This window comes from Bombus pyrosoma, linkage group LG14, assembly GCF_014825855.1.
Source record: "Bombus pyrosoma isolate SC7728 linkage group LG14, ASM1482585v1, whole genome shotgun sequence".
In the NCBI taxonomy this organism is placed as follows: Eukaryota; Metazoa; Arthropoda; class Insecta; order Hymenoptera; family Apidae; genus Bombus; species Bombus pyrosoma.
The window spans coordinates 6,138,616-6,163,267 of record NC_057783.1 but is presented as its reverse complement, the minus strand read 5'-3'; the positions used below and the strand labels follow the sequence as shown (position 1 = coordinate 6,163,267).

Here is a 24,652-nt window from a genome sequence, read left to right as displayed (position 1 = left end):
TTTTTACATTAAAATCTTTATTTCCACAAGCATGATACAAAAGGAATATTAATTCTTTTATTATAATCTTGTAATATATAAAACATATTAACTATTAACTACTCTTGATTTTTGAGATCTTAAAGAACTCAAAAAACTTTGTACTTCATATTCTAATTTGTTCACATCTTCTTGTAATTGAAAATAACGTTTTGTTTTACCATTTTTCGAACATACAATATCTTTATCACTTGTAGTATCTACATTCAAAGGCAAGGTATCATGAAATTGATCACAAATACATTCGCAACTAACTTTATATGTTTCTGTTGGTCCTTGTTCTGCTGTTCTTATTTCCCAATTTGCATCAAACAATTGTTGTTTGAAACATTTGTGTGCCTCTAAAAGAAACAAATTTGAATTCCTACAATTTATATATTGCTGTAATGTTTCAAGAATATACAGTCTTACCCTTTAATCTTGTTTGATTGATTTGATTCATAAAAGCTTTTGCTTCATGTTCCAGTCTATTTATTTCTGCAATTTCTATAATTTTTTTATTGCATTGATGCATAACTCTTTGTTTTTTCTTTAACTTTTCTAATTCGAGAACAGAGATTTCATCTGTTAAGAATTTGGGAAAATCATGTAACATAAATGGTGGATATGGCCCTTTGGAAGGTAATGTAATTACTTCATCCCTAGAAAACATAATGTGTAATGTAGTGCTTAATATAACAATACAAAAATATTGTTACAATCAAAAGAAAATTGCTTTACCTGAGGTAATGGCTAGGATGTATTCTTAATGGTAAATTATTATCAAGCTGTTGAGCAACTTTTAGTAATTCATGTGCGCCAATATGACCTTGTTTAGTAAAATATCTTTTAATATTTTCTTGTGCTTGTAATGAAGAAATGATAATTTCACGGGAACATATACTGTATGCAACAATACTCATCAATAGAAGTGAAGGTTTTTTACAGGATATTAGATTATCCCATAAAATTAACCACTCAGGACCAGATAAGACTTCACTCATACCAGTCTTTAAAAGAGGCCACGCATATTCACTAGATGTTATACCTCGTTCACAAAAAACATTTAACAAGGACGGATCTGCTTGTAGAAGAATATTTTCTATTATACCTAACACATTTAATGGTGGTAAAGGATGATATTCAAACCACTTTTGACAATAATTCAATAATATAGTTAAAATGAGTTCAAAGCCAAGTAGTAGATCTTTCTGTAATAAAAATAAAGCAGTTAATTTCTCTTGATGTGTCATCTGTTTCAGTATATTATGAATATATATTACATATTTTATTACCTGAAATATAATAAGAAATGGGAAAACTAAATTTGGTAAAAATGAACATTGTACTAATAAAGGACACCATTGTATTAAGCAATGAACAGTAGTCATTAATAATATATGTTTACTTCTACTTGCTAATGGATAGTTTTTTAAAATGTCTGAAGTAAAATTTATACTAGCAGCTTTATTAGCCAAGGCATTATATGAACATTTATTAGCTGGCAAATTTAGAATAGTTGACCATATTAATACTCGATATTTTCCAGGATATTCTCCATATTCTTTTAAAATAAGTATTAATCTTTCTAAGCGTAATTCATGTTTAATGTTTTGTCTAACACATTGTAAGTGATCATGTATTCCATGTGCAAGTGGTCTACATGGTTCCGCTAACTTTTTCAAAGATTCACATTTTTTTGAAAATAATTTCTCACTAATTATTAATTTCAGATGACCCTCCTTTTCTATATATGCTATATACCTGCCAGTGGAAGAAACTGCAATTTTTTTTATTGGTTTGGTAACTTGTAGAATATCAATGACACAAAACTGATTCAGATCAAAGAAGTAAAGATTAGAGCTTGATAAAATACATGCCATTATACTAATTGCTCCACTATCCAAAGATGGTACAAGTGATAAATATTTCGCTCCAATAAAATTTTCTGGCAAATTTAAAGTTTTCATTAAATTCCAGTTACATGTATTCAGAATGGCAATTTTATTTTGAGTGCTAACTATAATCATTGCTTTTCCATTTTGTGTAAAAACAAAATCTTTTATATTTCGTATTCCAAATATCTTTGTATTGATTTTAACATTGTTTTCTAATTGATTGAAATTCCATACTTGGAAAGTATCATTGTAATAGAGTACAACAATGTGTCCTAAATTTGAAAAACTTGTCTTTTTTATTATAAAATTTTTTGGACAAGCTCTTAACTGTTGAGCTTTATTACAGGAGTTTAGACACCATATTATAACTTCTTTATGTGAAGAAGTTAAGCAATAATTTTTGTAAAAAGAAACATATACTGGGGGTACTTTATGAGCAATTAACAAGCAAAATTGAGAAACATCTGCATTTATTCTCAATATTTTTATGTCAGCTGTAGCAAGACCAACTAATATTTCAAGTTTATTTATGGGATTAAATGCCACAAATGTTGCCCGTCCGACGTTTCCTAATTTTTGATAGGAAGGGCAATTATTCATTAGATCGATGTAATATAAATATCCTGCTGTATCACTTGCAATAAAATGTTCTTCAGTCCAATCAAATGCTACATGCGAAAAATTAACTCTTGATGGACATTGTATCCTTTTAATTGCTTCTGGTTCAAGTTCATAACTATTACTATCGAGTTTTCTTAAATTCTGCCATTTTCTCTTATACATTATATTAATTTTTAAACAATAGATAGTTTCATTTCAGTATCGATGATCTTTAGGTTATGTTTACGTTGAGAAATGTCAAACATGACATTATTTACATCATCCTGGTTTTGCTTGTTTGAAACTTTTACTTGACAGAGAGAATTAAGAAAAAAAAAGAAAATTAGTGATAAATCATATAATCATATTAAATTATTTAAAAATTATGCTTCTTGCATTGGATTATTTTCTAGTGTCACATATAAATTAACTACTAACTAAATAATAATTATAATTGCGAAATGAAATATTGCTCAATTCTAAAATATGTCTTTATGGAATATTATATGGTTTTTGAATTTTCTATTTTGCCGCTTTGAATTTGTGAAATATTTTTGTTATTTTTTACGTCATTAACTACATAGTGAGTGAAATAAGATCTAGACAGTTTGGGTTCTGTGGCTGTTTATTGAAATGATGGCAGTTGATTCTATATCAATTATAGAATTTTAAAGATTAATTTCTCGCTAAAGAGGTTATTAATATTTCGGGTGATTGATAACGTGATATGTCAGATAACTGCAATATGGTAATATATATTTTTTATTTTTATTTTATAGAAGTTGTTTCTCGTTGCAATCTGATTTTTAGGTTATACACAATTTGTGTTGAGGTGTTATGATAGCAAATAATCATCTCCCAGTTGTCAAAAATAATTATTTTTTATATATCTTCGATGTAATTCTTTTATTAGTAATTGAATAAAATTACTTTAAAATGTTTCATTTCTCGTATAATGATACATATAATAAATATGACAGTAATTTGAAAATATTTCTTTTAATAAATTTTATGTTATTTAAGAGAGGCAATAATTTTAGGATAATTTATATTAAAAAATTAAATTAATAATTTTTTCTAATTCAATTTTAATCTAACTTATTTTTATTTCTAGTCTGTCGCTGAATTCTTAAAGGGTTTGCCTTCGCACAATGAAAATAATTTTGCTAATTTTCATACAGATAGTGGAAACAGAACTTGTGTAAAAAAACCTTCAGTTTATCTTCCTACAAAGGACCATCCTTCAGAACAAAGTAAGATAATTTCAGTATATATTTATGTATTTCTACGATGAATATTAAAAAATAAATGATTATAAATATAATTATTATTTTCAGTTATAGTCACAGAGAAAACAACCATATTGTTAAGGTACCTTCATCAACATTGGGATAAAAATGTAAAAAATTATATATATTTTTGTAAAAGTATCTGTTATTAGTATTTTAGACATTCAGTTTATTTATCAATTATATTCTTCAGCATGCTGATAGAAAACGTGATATTTTATCTGCTAATGGTGACTCAGAAGATGATGCTGCTACAGTCCATAGCAAAAGGCCACGTCTTGATTTAAACAATACCATTTAAAATACACCTCAGTTATAATTTTCATTATTTACTAAACTACATTTCCATTATCTGCTAAACTAATTTTCACTGTCTATTAAACTTTCTTGAATGTTACAAACATATCTACAGTTCAGAAAAATTATTTTAAAACGTTGCTCTCTTAGTTTCTACATGTATAATTTAGATTAGATATTATGTGAAATATCAAAAATATAGGAAAAAACGTTTTCAAATAATATTTCTTTAGATGTGTAAAGTCATTATAATTTTATGTGGTCATTTCACATTACTTTATATTCTTGAAATTCGATGGGAAAAATTAGTATTAGCACATTAAATAATGCTCTACATTGCACAATATGTATAAATAAATGTGTTCATTATTACTGGTAAAACTTAAAACTGTAACTAATGCAACACATGTACATTACAATTCAGGAAACAACTACTAAAATTTCCTTAATTCAGGTCGTAATGGACCATTTATCTCGAAATAATTTTATAAATTTATGTTACAATACTCATTTTAAATATGTATTTAGTGGTATAAGTTTTCAATATATATCTAATTTAAGAAAAATATATGTGATGTTTTATTTTATAAATGTCAGGTTATTTTGTTAAATTTTTTCTTGTAGTATCATGTCAAGATGTAGACAAGAATTTAACTAAATAAAAACCTTGGTAATAAGTATACGATTAAAAAAGTATGGCAATAAATTTTCGTTTTCGAAAAATAAGCAGTATTTTATGTAGCTTTTATATTTTTATACTGTATAAAGTACAATTAAAAAATAATTTTTTTAGAAACAGGCAGAGTTTTACTCTTCAATGTCATATTATTTACAAAATTTCTGTCATTAGTTTTATTTGATTTTAGTTTAAATTTAAAATCTTTTTAAATCTAATGTATAATTCTTAGATTGGTATCTCTGGTGACAGAATAAATTTCCTCTCTGAAATTAAACACGGTTGTGAAGTAAATATACGATCAAGTCTGTAAATAATACAATACCTGGTAATACTATATCTTGATTATTGTTTTTCTATTTTTATTATATGTTCTTATATTATTTTATTTTAAATTTATGTAATTATTCAGCTTTTTTGTTCTTCATTTTTTAAAGAATGTATAAAAAACACGTTGTATAAATGCATCGTGAATCTGCATTTAACGATGGTTACGCCTATGATTTGTGATAGGTTAAAGTGTTTATGTTGATTCGTTAATACTAACAGAATATTTTACTATGCCACTTATCATTATTACTGGTATACCGTGTAGTAGTAAAACAACACGAACTTTCGAATTAAAGGAATATTTTATGAACAAAGGAAAAGATGTAAAAGTTATAAGTGAAATTGATGTTGTTACTAAAAGAGGTTTCGATCGAAATAAATTTTATGCTGGTTAGATACTACTTTATTTTAGTTTTATTATTAACGAAGAACATTCAGATTTATTTTGATTTTACTATTTGTTGTAGATTCTAAAATCGAAAGAAGTGTGAGAAGTGACATAAAGTCAGCAGCTCAGCGAATGTTAAACACAAATGATATATTAATTATTGACGGTAGTAATTACATTAAAGGATATCGTTATGAGATATATTGCATGACAAAACTATACAAAACTCCTCAGTGTACAATATTTTGTGATATACCAGTTGAGCATGCTTGGTTGTGGAATGAGAAAAGACCAAAATATGAACAATATAACAGAGAAATTTTTGATGCACTTGTAATGAGGTAATCAAAAATATCATGGATTAAATGTGACAGTTTTTTAATGAAATAAAGTCAGAGATTTATAATATAATTCATAGGTATGAAACACCAGACAATAAAAACCGTTGGGATACACCATTATTTGCTGTATCAGCAGAAGATGATTTAAAATTTGATGAAATTTATAAATCGTTGTATGAAGTAAAAGCACCAAAACCAAATTTAAGTACACAATGTGTTAGTACTGTCATATATATGACTTAAAATTTAAATTGATTAATATAATTTTTAATTTGATTATATCATATTTCAGCCACCATTGTCATCTACTAACTATTTATATGAATTGGATACTGTAACTCAAGAAGTAGCTAATGTAAGTTGCTTAAAAATTGTTATTTATTATCCAAGTATAATAAAATTTGTAGTAAATATTATAAGAGATATTAAACATCATAAACAGCATTATTATGACAAATCGTAAATATATATTTTCTATTTTGGCAAAGGCAATATTATCAGCTAAGCAACTGGGTATTGAAAGTGAATTTAAGATACCAGGATATAATTTAACAGTACAGAATCCATGTACTGCAGCACAGCTTATGAGGCTACGAAGACAATTTTTAACTTATAGTAAAATGCAACAAATTGAAATTAACCAAATTGCATTACTATTTGTACAATATCTTAATAAAAGTTTGTAAATAAAGAAGGTATTGATATATTTGATCATTAATTATTTTTTATGAGGAAATAAAAATCTGTTAATTAAATTTTCAGAAATGCATTTTTTAATAAAAAATTACATTAGAGAGTACATCATTAGGCCTATTTTATTTTATAGTAATTTTGGCCTGTATGTATTTTGCATTTCAAGGTAAACTTTGGTTGCACAATATTACTGACTGTTTGGTTTGTAATAACATAATATCAAGTACATATTATAAACAATTTTGAAACAGATATTGATATTTGTGCGACTTGAATATTATATATCTTTGAAAAAATTGGTAAAATAATGAATACTACAATAAGAGATACCAGAATTGTGAAATTGCACTCTCTTTAAGATATTAATATAACTGACAGAATTAGACAAGGCAACATTGGTTTGTAAGAGAAATTTGACAAATAAAATGAAATTTGTCTTCAAACCAGTTGGAAAAAATATTGTATAGTATGTACATGCAACCAAATCGAGTTTCTTTTATTTCATATTATGACGCTATTTAGTAAATATCTCAAACAATAAACATTAATGATATGCTAAATCACAAATATTGAACTCAAAAGAAAAATTGCAAAACTGTTATTAGTACTAAAGAAGAGTCTCTTTGAACTTGTATCAACTTTTGTCGATATTTAAAACAATAACTGCATAACTTTATTATCCAATTTTCTAACAATAGAGCTGTCATGTTTGGCAGTTACTCACAGTGAAATGAAATTCTCGATAAAAAAATATTAGTTCAACTTTTAACAATATTTAAAGATTTTTGTTACTTTTTCTAGACTTAAATTACCTAATATTGACTTGTTTCATAAAGTATAACAGCTTTGCTTTTGTAGTAATGAACCTATTACATAATGCATTTACAATTACATCAATTTTTCTTACAAGTGAAACACAGGAAGTCGTCAATAGTTAGTTTTCTTGTTCTTGCATACCATTACTTTCAGTGCTATTTCTATAATTCACATTATTATCTATGTGTCTTTTGGGTTTTCGACAAACAAAATATACACTATTATATTCACATTGCAACATACTGTTAACGTTTTGTGCATATCGCGTTTTTACGCGCGTTTCTTCCTTCTAAAAATATTCTATGTTGTAAAATTCGATTAAGTTTTTAGTATTATCTAACAGTCAATGTCCTCTTATGGAGTTAATTACCTCTAATTGAAATCCAAATCCGTGAATCACATCGCGAACTACATCGTAACTTGGTTCTATAGAATCTTCCATTGGCATATCACTAAAATGATACAATAGTGGACCAAGATTTATCCATATACCTCCTGGCTTTAAAATTTTATAAATAGTCTCAATAAATTGTACAACATTATTTGCGCAATCTATAAAAAAACACGTGGCTACACAATCCCAGTGATTGTCTTCTGTATAAACCTGAAGTGCAAAAATAGAAATTTTTAAGATATTTATTTATTTTTTAATATGTCCTGATATTTACCTCCAGGAAATCCCCAGCTGCCATGGAGAATTGCGCATTTTCTGGAAGATCACTAGGATTTACATCTGGGAAGAACACAGCTTGAGTTTGATGTTCTGGTTTTAAATTGTTCATATATTGATGTACCCACGGATGTACTTGATATGAATTTACTCCTCTACATCTATAAAGTATTAAATATGAATGGTAAAAGTCATCTTATAAGGATGCTAAAAACTGTTTGCTAAAAACATTTAACTTTTACCTACTTATTTAATACAAAATGAGAAGCAAAGAGCATAAAAAGGGAAAATTCATTTCCTTGGCAAGTATATCCACGTCTCGCAATTTCATATGCTAGTCTTCCCAAACCTGCTCCAGGTACTAGAATTTGCACGTCTGATGGTGTACTGGAAATTTACCTATCATTTCATACTTTTCTGAACTATGTTTTACTACACCACTGTAGCTATTCTAGATGTCTGAATATATTTTGATGGAACATTTTATTCATGTGTAATGTGTTCAGAAAGTTTGAAGGGATCATACCAATAATCTACAGGAAATTGATTCATAATTTCATCTATAATAGGCTGATAACACGCCATTCGTTCTTCGGTACCTTCCACGCTCCAATCACGAACCAGTTGTTTAATGGTTGCTTGAACCTTCTCTTGATCAGCCATTACTGGACGAGGATTTAATGTCTGCAATTAGACCTACCTATATTTTGTACAATAGAATATATTTTTATAAAAAAAGAAGCTTGTTAAAATGATAAAAAAAATCCAAGCTTGAATGAGAGAAATAGGAAAAATATTTCTTCCTAGGCAATTAGTGTTATAGTACCAAAACTTTATATATAAGACACAGAAAGTTTTCTTCAAGAGTGTTAATAGTTAAATTAACTCCAACACTTATTGAGAAGCTATATTGGTATAATTTTAAGATTTCTATTTTGAATAAAATAAAATAAAATAAAATATCATCTGACAGCATGAACACAATTGTGTTTATATTTAATAAGGTTAATAGAATTAATTAGTCATAATTTTAAAAACATATCATATTGTACAACAGAATATACATGCCACACACCAGGTGAACTTTTCTTACACTGTCAGTCTGTGCAGCAGCTGGGCTCACATTTTCAAAAATATGTGCTACATCCTTTATGATAAGCTTAATTATCTCATCATTATTTTCAATACATCTTTTAACTTCTTGCAGATGTTCTCTATATTTTGACAAAAGCTTCTGATGATGAGCTGGAAGTGATAGCAAATATGATTCTGTTTTCTTAACCCTTAATAGTGAATGATTTCTGTAAAAAGAAAATTTTGATATAAGTAATATTTATGATATTATTACATTCGTAAATTTTAAGCTTCATGCTTTACACAATTATGAATTTATAGTTATACAATCATGAATATTAAACTAATCTAAGTAGGACAGCAATTGAAAAACATAGCCATATCATAATTGAAAACCTATACATTTTTCTTGCTAAATACTCAAATTATGATATCTTTACTTTTAAAAACTATATTACAGCAATGTAATGTAAAAAATTATTCCTATAATTGTAGGATAACTATGAAAACTGCAAATAAAATATAACTCAATGCCATATCGTTAAAGGTTAAGCAGTGATATTAAGAAGTTTTGACGATAATCAAAAAATTTTGAACGATATCTTATAAAGTTATCCGGAGTACTATGTTTGACGAAAAAAGCAAAAGAATAAGAGCAATAAAGATAAGAACGAAACATCGATTCGAGGACTAGAGTCAATCAAACAAAACGATTTTTCATGATATACTTACTTGTAATATTTAAAAGCTGAGACGATACGTTGAAAGTGTTTCCTCTCTTCTTCATCCTCGTAAGTGTCGTGCATCTTTTTTGGATAAGGATTCGACATTGTTTCCATTTTTATATTCGAACGTGGAGCTTAGTATTTTAATGAGTTTTTTAGCACGACGTTCAGTGGCGGCTTTCTTGGTGCACGCGTTATGACGCGTTCGTAGTACTACGATAAATTATTCTTTAAGGCTGAATCGTCAGCAGATTTGAATTTATTAACAAATACGCGTTGAGATAAATATCATTTCATTTCTTTTAATATGTCAAAAATATATTTTATATGTAAAGGAACAACATTGTTCGGTTACATATGATATCAAGCTTTTTGTAATTTTAATCACAAATACAAAAAAATACAAAATACTTGTAGTAATTAAAATATGTATATGTATGTATAAGCTCTAGTATAACCTAATATAATTTATATAAAAACTCACATTTGTCTCTTAATAAGAGAAAATATTTTATGTTTAAACAGAAAAAGGCAAAATAAGATTTTTTCGACTTCATTTCTTAATTTTACACTAGAATAGGTTATATGGTATAATTTTTCTATATGATTCATTACAATTAGCAAGAAATATATTACTTAAAAAAGTGAAAAAAACTGTAAGAGTAACTATTATCGTTTAATTCCTTATGATACAATGATCTATAATCTACACGATAATTAAAGCTGCTTCAGAAATTCAAATTTTGTTAAGAGTGAAATAAAATTTGATTAATACATGCCCCAATAATTTGGCATTATTGTAACGCAGGAAATCTATAAAATTTCTCGTTTACCACAATTGGAAACTGTGCCAAGGCACAACTTACATATCCGCAGAGTTTCTATAGCTGTTGCAAGTTGCAGGTAGCACTCTGTCGTCCACGCCATTTTTAAAAGGAGCTCAGTCGCTAATCAACCGCGGTAGGGTACACTTGGAACCTCTCCGCGAATATTGTATCGAGCTTGCGACTTTTTTCCGCGTTTAGTGTTGCCGTATCAGGCATTTCGCAATGACAGCAGTGTAAGGAGTTTGTTTTAAACTCTTCGTTGAGTGTATAAACGGGGGTGTTTATTAGAAATATTCAATAGGAAGCACCAGCACGAGAAACATGTCTAGTGCACCACAAATGTCCAGTGGGCTTAGCAAGCTCAAAAAGAAACATTTTCGAGTTAAACATCAAAAGGTTAAGCTGTTCCGTGCAAACGAACCTCTTCTTAGTGTTTTTATGTGGGGTGTCAATCACACGGTGAGTATTAACATAACTGCGTGACAGCGTCGTACGTCATCGAAATGCCATTTTCTTCTTTCACTCTCTTCAAGCTGGATAGAATCGGAAATTTATGAAAAACGTTGCGTTATTCTACGTCACGTTTTACATTAATGTAATTTTCTCCTATAATATTCTTGGAAGTTAAGAAAATATGTATTTGAAACGCGTGCTGCGCTATTTTTCTATTATACTATATATTTGCAAAGTGTTGTCGGGTTTTATATTTGCGTTTATAAGATTTTATGAAATCTTTTTATTAGTAATCAGGAGTAATGAAGAATTTATATCACTACAGTAAATTTTTTGATACAACATTGTAATTTTATCTAAATTTAAAATCATGTTATGTTTCCTATAGTTATCGCATGTTTATTTGTATATGAAATAAAAATTTAGTTTATTAAGAAGTATTATACATTTGAAAAAGCTGAAGCTTAAAAAATTAAAAAATTTTTCGATTTTAATATGTAGTTGTTCTTTTAGTTCAATAAATAGTAGTATAAATGTACAATTATAATTGTTTCCATATATACAATTATACAATATATAGAATTATTTCCATATTCACATTTGTGAATGATGACATCTATGTACACAAATATATAATCCCAATATGTAAAAATTATGTGATAAATTTGTGCAATAAATATATAAATACATGTCTTGATGTAATTTGTATTTTTTGTATATAATCTTTTATAGTAACTTTTGCAGTAGTGTTCATAATAACAACTTATTTAGGAAATTATGTTTACATAAATGTTACATGTAACATACACGTATTACAGATAAATGAGCTTAGTCATGTTAATATACCAGTAGTGCTCCTGCCAGACGATTTCAGAGCTTATAGCAAGTTAAAAGTGGATAACCATCTTTTTAACAAGTAAGTTGTATTACATTATATGCCAAAATATGTGTTAATTCGATATTAGAGGAAATGACAAACATTAAAGGAAAAATTTTGAACTTAAACGTAGTTAATAGTGAGTTGAGTCATAAGGGTAATGCTCTGTTTGATATTAGGAAGAATTTATTAATGTAAATGTAAAGCAAGTAACTCTCTGAGGTGGCCTATTCTAAATATATCGCTAAATACTGAATTGCTAGGTTGGTCACTGCTTTTAATAATAGAATGAATGAAGGTCCTCTTGATCTGAAATTATAGTTAATGATAAAGATATTCATAGCTTTACTCCTTAACTTAAAAAATGTTTGTATTCTTTGTAGATATATGTGGAACCTATATATATGAAATCTGTATGTTATATATGTTAAAAATTTATATTTTCCAAGCAGAGAGTTACTCATATATTCAACTTTTTGTTTTAGGGAAAATATGCCCTCGCACTTTAAGTTTAAAGAATATTGTCCGTTGGTATTCAGAAATTTACGGGAAAGATTTGGTATAGATGATTTGGACTATAAGGAATCAATGACAAGGTAAAAAATAATTTATTTTTTAAATCATATTTCTCAAATACATCAAGTTCATTTCAGAAAATAATTGAAAAATATTATTAAAGTAATTATAATATACAGTACTTGTTTAAGATGTACTATATGAATAAGAAGTAAAGCATAATTTATTTTTTTTTAATTTTAGTCTTAGTTTATTGCACTGCATGTCAAAGATATGTTTTATTCTGTGACTGCTTTCTGCATATGTTATTATAACTGTAATACACATATAAAGTATCTGTATGTATTATTATAACTTGGTAAATATTTCTTTACTTATTTTCCTATATAGCACATTCACTTATTTATAGAGTATTGCAGATTTAAGGGCTTTACTTGATACAACCTGGAAGGAAGATAATCCACCCAATGACTCATACACAAATCATTGTAATTAAAAATTTTATCATGATATTTGAAATTAATTTTGTATTGAAATATCATAAGAAACATATTTTATTACAATATTACATTTTGTAGAAATAATTATATCATTTTGAGATACATCTATCATATTATATTATAAATATAAATTTAAAGAAATAAGGAAAAGAAATATTTTTAATTTCAGCATAAATTCAACTATAGCGAAAAAGAAAGAGAATGCATTAACAGGCAACATAATGTTATTGTTACTAACATATTTCAGTATATAAAATTTAGTGTATTATATTGCAGTTACATAAATGTGCATAACTATACATGGAAACAATAAATTTCCTTCATTTCTTTACAAACAGAAAGTATTACTTTTCATTTAAATGTAATACATAAGAATTGTTGATAGTAAATTGTAATACAAGAATTTTGGTACTAGATGTCGGGCATTTAATCCTTCCCTATCAGAGAGGCATTGGAATTTGGCTAGGAATGGGAAGACTCATAAATTGGTTCAGCATTGTGCTACTGCTCCTTCAATAACTTTTTCTCCTTCTCCTGTTCTTTCGCAAATTCCAGTCCTAAATAAACCACTACGTTCCTACAGTTTTAAACCAAAGCGTCTGAGGTTAGCCAGACTTGATTTTTCACTTTGTGCGTGTTGCTTGTGGCTAACACGTTTTTATGAGACTTTCATTAAATATAAGAAATCAGCTCAAAGGAACACAGTTGATTGTACACAATTCTTTTATAGTATTATATTACCGTACTTAGACTATATGTTCATAATTAAATGTTTGTAGAGCATTAGAAGAATTAGAGTTAGTGTTAAAGCATGAACTTATCTTCATTTAGTTTAGTTTATGTATTTATTGGATATATTATATTTATGTATATATTGATCATTTTAGTTGTAATAATATAGTATGTGAATAACAGTATCATTATTGGTTAGTTATTGTGCTTAATAACCATTGTTTTTTTTTTAAATGCATGCTAATATATGTGGTAGAGGTATACTAATAGTGTTTCAGAAATTCAAAGAAAGAAAAACGTTTTTATTGCTGGAAATAAATAATTTACTATACCATTGTGCTAAACTAATATTAATATTGTTTTTATCATTTCCAGATCACAACCAATATTAGAGGACTCATCTGGAAAAAGTGGTGCAAAATTTTACCAGTCTTATGATAAACTGTTTATTATCAAAACCCTCACAAAGGAAGAGGTAGAAAGGATGTATTCGTTTCTAAAACACTATCATCCAGTATGTAGAATTGTTATTTATACATGTAAACTATTATATTTGCTTTTCCTTAAATAAAACTAACAATTTTCCTTTTGTATGTATTAGTACATTGTGGAAAGGCACGGAAAAACTTTGTTACCCCAATATCTTGGCATGTATCGTTTGACAGTTGATGGAGTTGAACATTATGTCGTTGCTATAAGAAATGTATTTTCAAATCATTTAACTACTCATAAAAAATTCGATCTAAAAGGCTCGACAGTAGATCGTGAAGCATCTGACAAAGAAAAGGAAAAAGATTTGCCTACTTATAAGGATAATGATTTTGTTAAAGAGGGAACGAAAATTTATATCGGCGAAGAGGCAAAAGCTAAACTTATAGAGACGTTAACCGCTGATGTCGACGTGAGTTTCATTTCTTATTTATTGCATTTACGTAACTGTACATCTTATATTTATTGACAAATTGATTATTATAGTTTTTAACAAAATTGCATTTGATGGATTATTCTCTATTACTTGGACTGCACGATTGTGCGCGGGCCGAACAAGAAAACAGAGAACGTGCAGAAAGAGAGGAGGAGGAGGATAATCATGAAGAAGAAGATGATAGCGAATCTGGAAGTGGGCTTGATTCACGAGGCCCAATGGGAGAGTATGCATTTTTACGATATAGTGAAATATTTCATAGAATTTTACTTTCGGAATTTGTAACGTAACATTTTTATTAGCCGTCTATGGAGTTGGAGCGGTGTTGCAGGTATGGCAACGCCTCCTGAATCACCACATGCCACGTTGTTGCGCGACACAAGTTTACAATATGAAGATGCCATAATTCCTGAATTAGATATTTATGCGATTCCTAGTAAAGAAGGTAATATTGCTTACAATTAACACATAAATATTTAAATTAACATCCAAATTTTGTTTTATTTCAGGTGCACCTACAAAGGAAATTTATTTTTTAGCCATAATAGATGTGCTAACTCATTATGGTGTGCGTAAGCAGGCAGCAAAGGCAGCTAAAACAGTGAAGTATGGTGCTAATGTCGATGGTATATCCACCTGTGATCCGGAACAATACGGCAAGCGATTTATAGAGTTCATGAGCAAAGCTATAGAATAAGCTCGTTGTTCGTTGTTGTTAAGCTTGTAAATTTGGACCGCTTGTTCGAAAGTCGTGATGACACTATCGTTTTTTACTGCGTTTATGTTAAGTGCGTCGAACATTCATTCCTCGCACTTTGATGTTTGACCATAAAGATCTTTATTTGGTATGTACTGTTATTTGGTCAGTACCATTGATTACATATTTCAGTATTCCTTATAACATTTACAATGGAGTTAGAAGCATAACACAATTTCGTGGATTACAAACTCTTGGAAGATCTGTCAACAAATTTTTTGCAGGGAATATTTTAGTAGTTTTTATAACCAGTGACATATTTTCTCAGTATTTAATTACAATTCTTCTATAAAGACAATTGTCAAATACTGTAGTTTTCTTGTGTTCTTTATTTTTCTTTCATTTTATGTATATTTTCAAAACGTGAGACCTACATTAGTTTTTTGTACATTATGTGTACATAATGGAATCAGGAACACATAAAAATTCTGTTAGAAAAGTTTATCGTAGATTATTTTTATTTTGTGAGGTGATACTCAATATTATACTCAAAGAAATAGTTTTTACGCATATTTGTTTAATGTCTATTATTTCGTTGTATGAATTATTGATATATAAATAATGCTAACAGAAGTGTGTATTGTATATTGTTTTTGGTACACATAATGTGCTATAAAAGCTGCGTTAATTACCGTCATTTGACAGTAAATGATATGTAATATTAGTTTATTGGAAAATATTAAAATTAATGTTGATGTTACATATGATAATCAGAATTATAGGGACACGGTTAAGTGTTTCACAAAGGAAGCCTACATTTATCATAAAGAGTCTCTCAATTTCGTCAAGACGAATTATAATGCTTCTGATCTAGTGTCTGTGGTGTTGTCTGGAATGTTTAAATATTCGAAGTATAACGTAATGGCTTTTACAGCGAGAACTTTCGTTTTTGGTAGGTCTAAAAAAAGAGGAGAGAAGTAATATATTATATGCGCAGAAGGTACTATAGTGTAAGAGCTTGAAACTTTAAAAAAATTATTAGTAAATGTTAAAGTCTGTAAATGTCACCTCTTTGATCATTTCAGTTACCGCGAATTGGTGTTAAGACCATCGATTCGTTTAGTTTGTGAAGTTACATTTACAGGGAACAAGAAGAACTGTACGTATTATGCGCGATATATGTCTCCTTTAATTTGTAAAGTGCTCAAACTTAGCCGATGATTCCATTAGAGAAATTAAGTAAAGAAGTATGAAATATATTTTTTTGGTGCATTGCGAATGGAATGCTAATTTATAATATTCATAAAGAAAACTATTTAATCAAAGTATGTTTGTTTTATTTCCTCTTTTATGTAAAAATTATCTAGAATCAATTTGCTGAAAATGTGTTCAGTTTTGAACAGCATATGAAGTGATACGTTCCTTTGTAGCATTCGATTCATAACGCGTCAAGCTTCGGCGTAATTAGTAGCACAAGATCTCGCCTAATAATTTTAATGCAAGGTAATCTAATGCAGCTTCATTTTTTTATTAGATAAACTTTATATCAAAAAATTACTTCTTATTAATTATATTTTAAGACCGTATATCATTACATCATGCAAAAACAAAAAGGAGAATGTATCGTTGCATGATACTCTACCTTTAAATAATCTATTGTAATAATCAATTTTTTATAATTTGTTAAAACTGATCATAATATAACGACTAATTACTTTACTAATTAAGGTATTCATCTAGTCTTGATACTTTATATGATTTTATACATTGCCAGTACATTGGAAAAACCACAAAAGTAAATGAAAATGCATATTGCCAACAAAGGTGTATTATAAAAAAACAGTTATTACAGTTATAAAAATACGCTCAATTTCTGTAATGTTATAGATTCTGTAAGAGAAAATATAAATTGTTTTGTCAACTACGATTTACTGTTACATAGTAACAAATCTTTCAAACGTATATTTCTTTTTTTCTATTATTATGTATTCATTGACTTACAAATCTCGAAAGAGTTTAAAGTTTATATGCAACAACTTTAGTCTATTATAGACTTTGAAATATATAGATTTATAAACGGTTTGCTTAATTAAATTGCAAGAAAGATTTTGTTTATTTCTCAATTTAGATTTTCGCAATTCGCACCATGTAGAAACGATGTATATATTCACTATTTTACTGTTGGCAGTATATATCCAGGCTTCTGTTATCCTAACATTTGTATTATTCACAGAGTCTGTATTGTATAAGCCACGGGAAATAAATGGACATTTAACACAATAAGGAATTATAAATAAAAAGAATATTAGGAAAGAGAATGTTGAATTTTATTTTATAATACGCTCTAGATAATAAAAGATATTTATTGTAATAATATGGTTACATAGTTTAAACTAAAAATAATTATTTTTTATGTATAAAGTAAATTACTAACGAATGATAGATTTTATCATTAAATGAAACAAAAATATACTAGATAATTATATGCTTAATATACTTAATAATATACTTAAAATTAATTTGTACTTTAGTTATTGCATTCAAAATTGAATAAAATTAAATTTCTTCGCGTCTTTGGTTTTTTATATATGCTTTGTATATATCTAACTTTTTTGTTATGGGGTCTATCATGTTTCAAGATTAAACCAATAACACGTCAAAAACTTCCTTAATAAATTATATACGGAGTTTCTTTGAGTTATTTTTTTCTGAACCACAGTAATCTTTTTGAAAAGTGGAATTCTCTCCTGGGCTCAAATAACCGCTGCGTTTCCTTCTTGCAATAGGTGAAACTTGTTTTAAATGCTCCATATCATTAAATACTACTTGTGCACCTCCTCCACTAGTTGGTAATATGTCTCCCTATCATCCAAGAATTGTATTATTATTCTATCTAAATATATCTATATTTTGAAAACATTAATAATACAAACTTTGTATAATTTAGTTTCAAGTTCACCGTCTGTGTCTTGTTCTTGAGCAATAAGACAGTATCTGGATGCTTTATTTGTTATATCTTTCGGATCTGTCAGTTGCTTGACGCTTATTCGTTTATTTCGAATTACTGGTTGAAGGATAGTACCAACCGGAACTAATCCAGGAGGTCGATGATCAAGCCATCTATCTGCACTTTGTGACCGTCTATAGCGCGGATTCACTACTGGAATTCTATCCTACAAATTATTAAAGGTAATATGATTTTATTTTTAATATATAACTTAAAATCATAACAATTATTGTATTTACTTTTCTACTTGGTCGGGTATCATTGCAATCTTCAAATTTAATCGTAGAAACAGTTTTTGTAGTAGTTTTTGGTGTAGTTGTAATAAGTATAGATTCCGAGACAGTGTTCGGAACAGTTGTAGTAATTTTCGATGTTATTGGCATTTCAACATCGTTCTGCACTTGAATTGTTTCTTTGGATTCTGGTCTATCATTTTTACTCATCTCATCATCGCTTATTAATATTTGCTTCACTAATGTCAGTTTATCTTCTTTTTCTTTCATTTGATTCTAAAGAAATGAGAGATTTAGATAAATTAGTAATTATATAAAGTATGTACAATTAATACAATATACCTGAAGAAGTTCACGTTGCCGACGAAGTTTGCTTTCCAGTTCTTTACTCATTTTATCAGTTTCTGCTTGAATTTTATTATTGTATTTTTCTTTTACCCTCTGCTTATCTATTGCACGTTGATTCAGTAACATACTCTTGTTCTGTAACTGCAAAGGTTTTGTTTGATTGTTAGAAGAATATTTTATTTGACAAAAAGAGATGTAGATAGATTGATATAAAATAAAGAGTTACATCTTGTTTCATATGCCTGATTATATCGTTTGCATTATTTAATCTGGATAGTAGAGTATCAATTTGAGCTTCTGTTTTACAAATATGAGCTTCCAAAGCAGAGATCTGAAAAAATTTTATGCTGAAGATTTAACTGTTATAATTATTGCTATAAAGACTTACCTTTTTTTGCCGTTGATCGTTTGATGCTTTCAATGTAGAGTTTTCAATTTTTAAAGATACATTTTCCCGTTCGATTTTTATTATCATGTTTCTAAAATTCGTTTCTAAAAAATGAACAAATTTGATATAAATTTTCGGAAAATATGTTTTTCAATTAATACGTTTAAAAATTACGTTTCTGTTTCAGGTCTTCTTGTAAAATATTCCGCTTCTGAATACGCAATTCTAAGAAACGTATAAGTGTAGTAATTATTTCATCATTATGTGGACTTGTTATTTCCATTTCTGGGAATGATCCTCCAAGACTGGAAAAAAATGTATCACACAACAAAATAATTTCTTTATTATTGATTAATCTAATCATTAATTTAATAATTTACCTATATACTAAACCCAAATCAACTTCCAAATCAGCAGCAGCTGGATTACCAGCATTTTCTAATCTGTTTCTTGCTTCTTTAAATATCTATCAAAAAGTAATGTCAATAACTAAATATGTATAAAAAATTATTTTAATATATTACTATATATATGTATTTTTTCCTTACTTTATTAGCTTGTCTTCTACCAGGTATGTATCCTAAATCTAATTTTGAAGTTGTGGAATTTTTAATTTGTACTTCTTGACTAACTTCAGCAAACTTTAAGACTTGCTATATAGAAAAAGAAAAATTTTATTATATTGAATTTATATTCCAAATATTACTTGCCTCCAAAACATAAATACTTACAATAGTTTCATCATAATCGTTAATACTAGGATTCACACAAGTGATCATTCTAACATTTCCCTCGCCATCGAAGTAATTCTTAAACAACTGTGTTATTTTAGAATCTCTATAAGGGACTATTTTATTTGTACCTTGAGTTTGATTTTCACGTAGTATTTCCAAGCAAGTGCGTAGTGTCATTAACGAATTATTTATATTTCCTATTTTAACAAATATAAGTCATATAAATATAAAAGAACAATGATATATTTTGATAAATTACCTGCTTCTCTAAGTCTTTGTCCAGTGTTTTTTGAACGATTTGTACGTTCACTTCCTGCCAAATCTACTAAAGACAACTGACTAACACAAATCACTTGTTTATTTTGGACAACTTGTTCACCTTCCTTATCTAATGGTGCCTGGTAAAATATTAACATTGTAAGTATAATACAGTTATACAGTATAATTAGATTACTTTACCTGGACAAGTCTTATAGTAAAAACACTGTGAGATCTGCTTGATTCTGTATTAAGATTAGTATGTGCAATATGTCTTTTACATTGCCCACGTTGGAATATTTCAAATGCTTCTTCCGAACTCTTTACTTCTACTTCTGTACATCCATGAACATACATATTTCTATTTCCATCTTCACGAATAATTTTATTTTGCAAAATTCTAAATTGTTTCAAAATTTTTTAATAAATTCCATAAAATGTTAACTATATTTTTAAAATGTATACTCACTTAATTTTTCCATCATTTTCTTCTAATAAATCATATACACTATTATTATAGACTTCTATATATGTTACAAAAACTGAATATGCATTATCTTCATCAACATCTAATATTTCTGATTCATTACTTAAATTTAAGACATTTTCATTGTTATCGTTATTACCATCTCCTTTAAATCTTTGAATAATATACAAAACATTAAAATTTTACATAAACATAGTAGAAAATACCTAATCCTAAAAAATTTTAAAAAACCCTTACTGTCTAAAAGTTTTTCCATTGTAAGAAGCAACAAGTTTTTGAAGTTCATTCTGCCTATCCAATAGCGCATCAACTTCACTTTGTATATCAAAGCCATTTAGTTTATCAGGTTTAAAGACAAATTTTTTTGTTTGATAGTTTGCTATGCTATTAAAAATAACATCTAAACTACGAGGCATGATGCCTGCATCATGCAGATTACCAGACATAGTGTAAGTTTTGCCACTTCCAGTTACTCCATATGTGAAGAGTAAACTATTTTTACCATTGATAAGATTTCGAATAAGTGGCAATGCTACTAAATCAAATACTTCTTCTTGAGAAGAATTTGGACCAAAAATGTGACTAAAAGACGTTTGAATAGCTTTATTTACATTACGACCATTTGTTACTGATTCTGAAGGTGCAATAACGAAGCTTGTATCAGAAATAATTTTTATACAAGATTCATCATTGGGATGAACCATTGGCCTTATGCGACAAAAGACTTTAACAGGTTCCTTAATTGCGTCGTTATCACATTTCGGTCGGTTCCCGTGCTTTCGTATTGCAACAAGTGGTTTTGAATTCCTAGTGGAAGTGAATAAGAATTACTGATTAGACGTTACTACTATTTGTTCTAAATAGGTAGCTTAATTTGTAAAAAAAGTACAATAATATGGAAAAATTTAATAATATGATATAATAATATGGAAAGTTGTAAAATATTGTTATTATCATAAAAATAAAATAAAATAAAATATAAACTTACACAGATTTCATGGTAGAACCAATTATCAAGTACAAGACTAATAAAAATTATCTCATACAATTGTTTAAGAACCTTATATGGATAGATTATCTCTATTATTTTCTATTTGTTATCAAAGTCGTTACATTTAATAAGTTAAAAATTCGAACATCTTTGAACTGAAGTAAGCCTCTAGATCACTTGTGGCGAGTTTCTATTTAACGAAAGAAACGTTGAAAATTACATTAGGAGCAGAGAGAATACTCTCTGTTAGATGTAAATCTTTTATGAATTGTCCGTAGCACTATCATATAAACAGGTTTCGACACTTATATACCAAAGTTCAGGACAAACTGTTTGAAAATGGAATTGTGAGAAATCAACATGAAGGGAACAAGTTTTTTGTTCTGCGCATGCGTGACGTGCTATGAATGTCAGACAAAGACAGAGAAGCTGTTGTGTTTCATGTGATTTCTTACGTCTAGTCACAAACCGCGGACGGTCTTCCGTAGTAAATGTTGAGAATTGTTTGTATGATCGTGGTTCATATGTTGAAATAAAAATACGTACAAGACGCACCACTTGCGAGACGCTCACATTTCGACAGTTACATGATTGGACAGATATAGTTTCCCACCTTACAAAAAAACGTTGATGAAAACGTAGACTGGCACCTAGAATATAAGCACCAGGCGCTTTGAGAGAAAGTCACATTTAGGTCATGTTACATATCACACAAGACACTTTAAAAAAGAATTTTTCAAAATGAACATTCAGAATCACAATCATACCAGAACTCTTTAATCAACCCTCCACCTTAAACGTTAATGTTATGCAAGGTATGTGACCCCAACCGAACATTTAGAATTTAACTGATCGCCAATTAGTTGAGAGGTTGCAACAGATTTCTATTTTTGTTTTCCAAATTTTCTGATAATTGATCGTTCTGTTGATTGTATTAGGATCTTACGAAAGAAAAAATGGAACTTATCCCAACATTTAATGAAGTGAGGTATTAGTGAGGCATTTTCAATAAAAATTGATTTATTGTTATGTACATGTATACTATTTCTTTGCTTGAATATCTTCTCTTAGATGTGTACCATCACAGAATGGCCGATTTGATGTTTGTTTGCAATTACACAGCCAATAATCTTTGGTTTCTTCAACTGTAAAACGTATAGGCTTCTCCTTGATTTGAAGAAATTGATTCCTATGCGTGCCATCGCAGAATGGTTGTTTATTACTTTTACCACATAAGCACCATGTATATATTTTACCAGCTATGCACTTATATTTAAAAGGTTTATTATCATATATAGCACCATTAATAGTTTGGTGATTTGCACTATAGACCTCTTTCAATGGGTTTCTAGGAATCTTCATATCATATTCCACTTTCTTACAATAACATCTAACCTGAAATACAGTTAGCATTCATATATTAGGAAGAAGAGGACAGCTTGAAATTGTATTAAAACATTAATAACCTCGATTCAACAACTTCTCCTTTTTGTTCTCGATATAATTTAATAACTTATGTTATTGTAAGGGATAGTAATTCTAAAATAGGTTAAGGAGTTAGGCTATTATAACTATAAACAAATAAAAATATAAAAATTATATTACGATATTTGAAATTTCATTCACTTTTAACTTACATTTTGGTATTTCAAAATATTTGAATGAACAAAAAATGAAATTTTCTTTAAGGTTAAATGCATAATTAAAACTCGGTGATATTCGATACACTGTACTTCTGTCTTTGTCAATTCTCATAGATGTCAGTGCAACCTGCTCGTACCCGGCTAGAAGCCTCTACAATAGTCGTTTGCGCATGGCAGTTATGCGTTGCGTCAGAGTGAGAACAGTTCAAATTGAGGTGGAAGATTGCACCAGAAAAGAGAGAGAGATTGATAGAGTTGTATTTTGTATCTGCAAGAGGACTAGTTCTGAACAGATTTAGTATAGTAAGACTAATTAATCAGCTTGATCATTAATTTCCTTTTCACTTCTACCATGCGGTACTTATAAGCATGAGCCTGCTTCACAACGGTCAATTTACGATCAAAGAGGTTCTGTCATAATAGACGAGGAACGTAATAGTATATGTAGATATAGTAATATATTTTTCGCTTCAAGTCATAGAATATTAAGTGTTTTATATTATAATTATTGTATTTTATATTATTTCATGATTATATATGTCGGAGATGAAAGGACATCGGGGCCTTACTTGTGAAGTGATTGGAAAAACCCCCAATATCCTAACCTGGACTTTTATTGTAGCTACCCTTAAGCAATAAAAATAGGAAATAGTTGTAAGATGCTAATCCGATTATGTGTACTCAGGGTTTATGACGATGGGCTTGGGTTCGAGGTGATAATGAGTCATGTAACAATAGAGGTGCGAAATAATGGGGCAGCTCTCCTTAGAACAAAAAATGACCCGCGAGGTGGGGAGAAGATTATAAAAGGGTAGTTTCATTTGGACAGGACACAGTTGTTGCTGATTGATTTAGTCGCTGAGTTGGTTACTAAGGTAGCTTACTGAGCGGAGTACTACCTTACGTTGAGAAAACGCAAATCGTGCGTCACGTTGAGTTCGCCGTCCTGTGGCCGTGGCCACGTTCGGCGACCCATATATATATGTCGGAGATGAAGGAACACCGGAGCCTTCCTTTGGAATCTTGGGAAAATCCCGTAATATTGTAATTTAGATTCTACCGTAGCCGTAATTAAACAATTGTCATTCAACCTGAGTGTACTTATTTGGGATCCGTGACAATGAGCTTGGGATCGAGGCGACAACCAGTCGCCAACGTAGCCGCGGTCAAGGGATGAACGTTTGTTTAACAAAGACCTTATTCGCCGGGTAAGATGGTCGC

General features: G+C 28.8%; 7 protein-coding genes and 1 long non-coding RNA gene across 11 annotated transcripts; 4 read left to right on the top strand and 4 right to left on the bottom strand.

Moving 5' to 3' along the window:
* Nucleotides 1-82: 82 nt before the first annotated feature.
* Nucleotides 83-2,699, bottom strand: LOC122574535 (TBC1 domain family member 31). Its single transcript, XM_043742222.1, has 4 exons — nucleotides 1,314-2,699; nucleotides 760-1,229; nucleotides 451-680; nucleotides 83-380 (listed from the first exon to the last, which is right to left on the bottom strand). Exons 1-4 carry the CDS (start codon nucleotides 2,697-2,699, stop codon nucleotides 88-90), a joined length of 2,379 nt encoding a protein of 792 aa, XP_043598157.1. The 3' UTR covers nucleotides 83-87.
* On the top strand, nucleotides 2,556-4,670 carry LOC122574541 (DET1- and DDB1-associated protein 1). Its single transcript, XM_043742233.1, has 5 exons — nucleotides 2,556-2,617; nucleotides 3,101-3,264; nucleotides 3,631-3,769; nucleotides 3,854-3,915; nucleotides 3,999-4,670. The coding sequence occupies exons 2-5, from the start codon at nucleotides 3,244-3,246 to the stop codon at nucleotides 4,104-4,106; spliced, it is 330 nt and encodes a 109-aa protein (XP_043598168.1). The 5' UTR covers nucleotides 2,556-2,617; nucleotides 3,101-3,243; the 3' UTR covers nucleotides 4,107-4,670.
* Nucleotides 4,671-5,023: 353 nt separating this feature from the next.
* LOC122574538 (protein KTI12 homolog) lies at nucleotides 5,024-6,543 on the top strand. Of its 2 annotated transcripts, XM_043742229.1 has the most exons (6): nucleotides 5,024-5,106; nucleotides 5,216-5,498; nucleotides 5,576-5,837; nucleotides 5,915-6,053; nucleotides 6,130-6,192; nucleotides 6,326-6,543. In XM_043742229.1, the coding sequence occupies exons 2-6, from the start codon at nucleotides 5,339-5,341 to the stop codon at nucleotides 6,521-6,523; spliced, it is 822 nt and encodes a 273-aa protein (XP_043598164.1). In that variant the 5' UTR covers nucleotides 5,024-5,106; nucleotides 5,216-5,338; the 3' UTR covers nucleotides 6,524-6,543. The 2 variants fall into 2 exon arrangements, with proteins under 2 accessions (XP_043598164.1, XP_043598163.1); XM_043742228.1 differs by lacking the exon at nucleotides 5,024-5,106 and having other exon boundaries at nucleotides 5,185-5,498.
* A 44-nt stretch (nucleotides 6,544-6,587) lies between these two features.
* LOC122574537 (carnosine N-methyltransferase) lies at nucleotides 6,588-10,818 on the bottom strand. Of its 2 annotated transcripts, none has more exons than XM_043742226.1 (8): nucleotides 10,682-10,818; nucleotides 9,823-10,028; nucleotides 9,092-9,317; nucleotides 8,543-8,700; nucleotides 8,263-8,403; nucleotides 8,015-8,177; nucleotides 7,717-7,950; nucleotides 6,588-7,635 (listed from the first exon to the last, which is right to left on the bottom strand). In XM_043742226.1, the coding sequence occupies exons 2-8, from the start codon at nucleotides 9,927-9,929 to the stop codon at nucleotides 7,465-7,467; spliced, it is 1,200 nt and encodes a 399-aa protein (XP_043598161.1). In that variant the 5' UTR covers nucleotides 9,930-10,028; nucleotides 10,682-10,818; the 3' UTR covers nucleotides 6,588-7,464. The 2 variants fall into 2 exon arrangements, with proteins under 2 accessions (XP_043598161.1, XP_043598162.1); XM_043742227.1 differs by having other exon boundaries at nucleotides 9,110-9,317.
* A 138-nt stretch (nucleotides 10,819-10,956) lies between these two features.
* On the top strand, nucleotides 10,957-17,065 carry LOC122574536 (phosphatidylinositol 5-phosphate 4-kinase type-2 alpha). 2 transcript variants are annotated; one of them, XM_043742223.1, is made up of 9 exons: nucleotides 10,957-11,101; nucleotides 11,914-12,011; nucleotides 12,458-12,568; nucleotides 13,404-13,592; nucleotides 14,096-14,234; nucleotides 14,322-14,621; nucleotides 14,696-14,871; nucleotides 14,948-15,090; nucleotides 15,155-17,065. In XM_043742223.1, exons 1-9 carry the CDS (start codon nucleotides 10,964-10,966, stop codon nucleotides 15,340-15,342), a joined length of 1,482 nt encoding a protein of 493 aa, XP_043598158.1. In that variant the 5' UTR covers nucleotides 10,957-10,963; the 3' UTR covers nucleotides 15,343-17,065. The 2 variants fall into 2 exon arrangements, with proteins under 2 accessions (XP_043598158.1, XP_043598160.1); XM_043742225.1 differs by lacking the exon at nucleotides 13,404-13,592.
* A 686-nt stretch (nucleotides 17,066-17,751) lies between these two features.
* LOC122574534 (kinesin-like protein KIF23) lies at nucleotides 17,752-22,436 on the bottom strand. Its single transcript, XM_043742221.1, has 16 exons — nucleotides 22,335-22,436; nucleotides 21,786-21,978; nucleotides 21,035-21,604; nucleotides 20,780-20,950; nucleotides 20,512-20,710; nucleotides 20,312-20,450; nucleotides 20,050-20,249; nucleotides 19,867-19,971; nucleotides 19,699-19,784; nucleotides 19,493-19,623; nucleotides 19,319-19,422; nucleotides 19,157-19,261; nucleotides 18,925-19,071; nucleotides 18,589-18,858; nucleotides 18,276-18,515; nucleotides 17,752-18,204 (listed from the first exon to the last, which is right to left on the bottom strand). The coding sequence occupies exons 2-16, from the start codon at nucleotides 21,794-21,796 to the stop codon at nucleotides 18,019-18,021; spliced, it is 2,664 nt and encodes an 887-aa protein (XP_043598156.1). The 5' UTR covers nucleotides 21,797-21,978; nucleotides 22,335-22,436; the 3' UTR covers nucleotides 17,752-18,018.
* Nucleotides 18,397-19,678, top strand: LOC122574542. The gene is made up of 2 exons (XR_006319093.1): nucleotides 18,397-18,531; nucleotides 19,506-19,678. It is a non-coding gene; the product is annotated as an uncharacterized LOC122574542 (long non-coding RNA).
* A 354-nt stretch (nucleotides 22,437-22,790) lies between the features above and the next one.
* On the bottom strand, nucleotides 22,791-23,584 carry LOC122574540 (CDGSH iron-sulfur domain-containing protein 3, mitochondrial). Its single transcript, XM_043742231.1, has 2 exons — nucleotides 23,426-23,584; nucleotides 22,791-23,183 (listed from the first exon to the last, which is right to left on the bottom strand). Exons 1-2 carry the CDS (start codon nucleotides 23,486-23,488, stop codon nucleotides 22,830-22,832), a joined length of 417 nt encoding a protein of 138 aa, XP_043598166.1. The 5' UTR covers nucleotides 23,489-23,584; the 3' UTR covers nucleotides 22,791-22,829.
* Nucleotides 23,585-24,652: the final 1,068 nt, after the last annotated feature.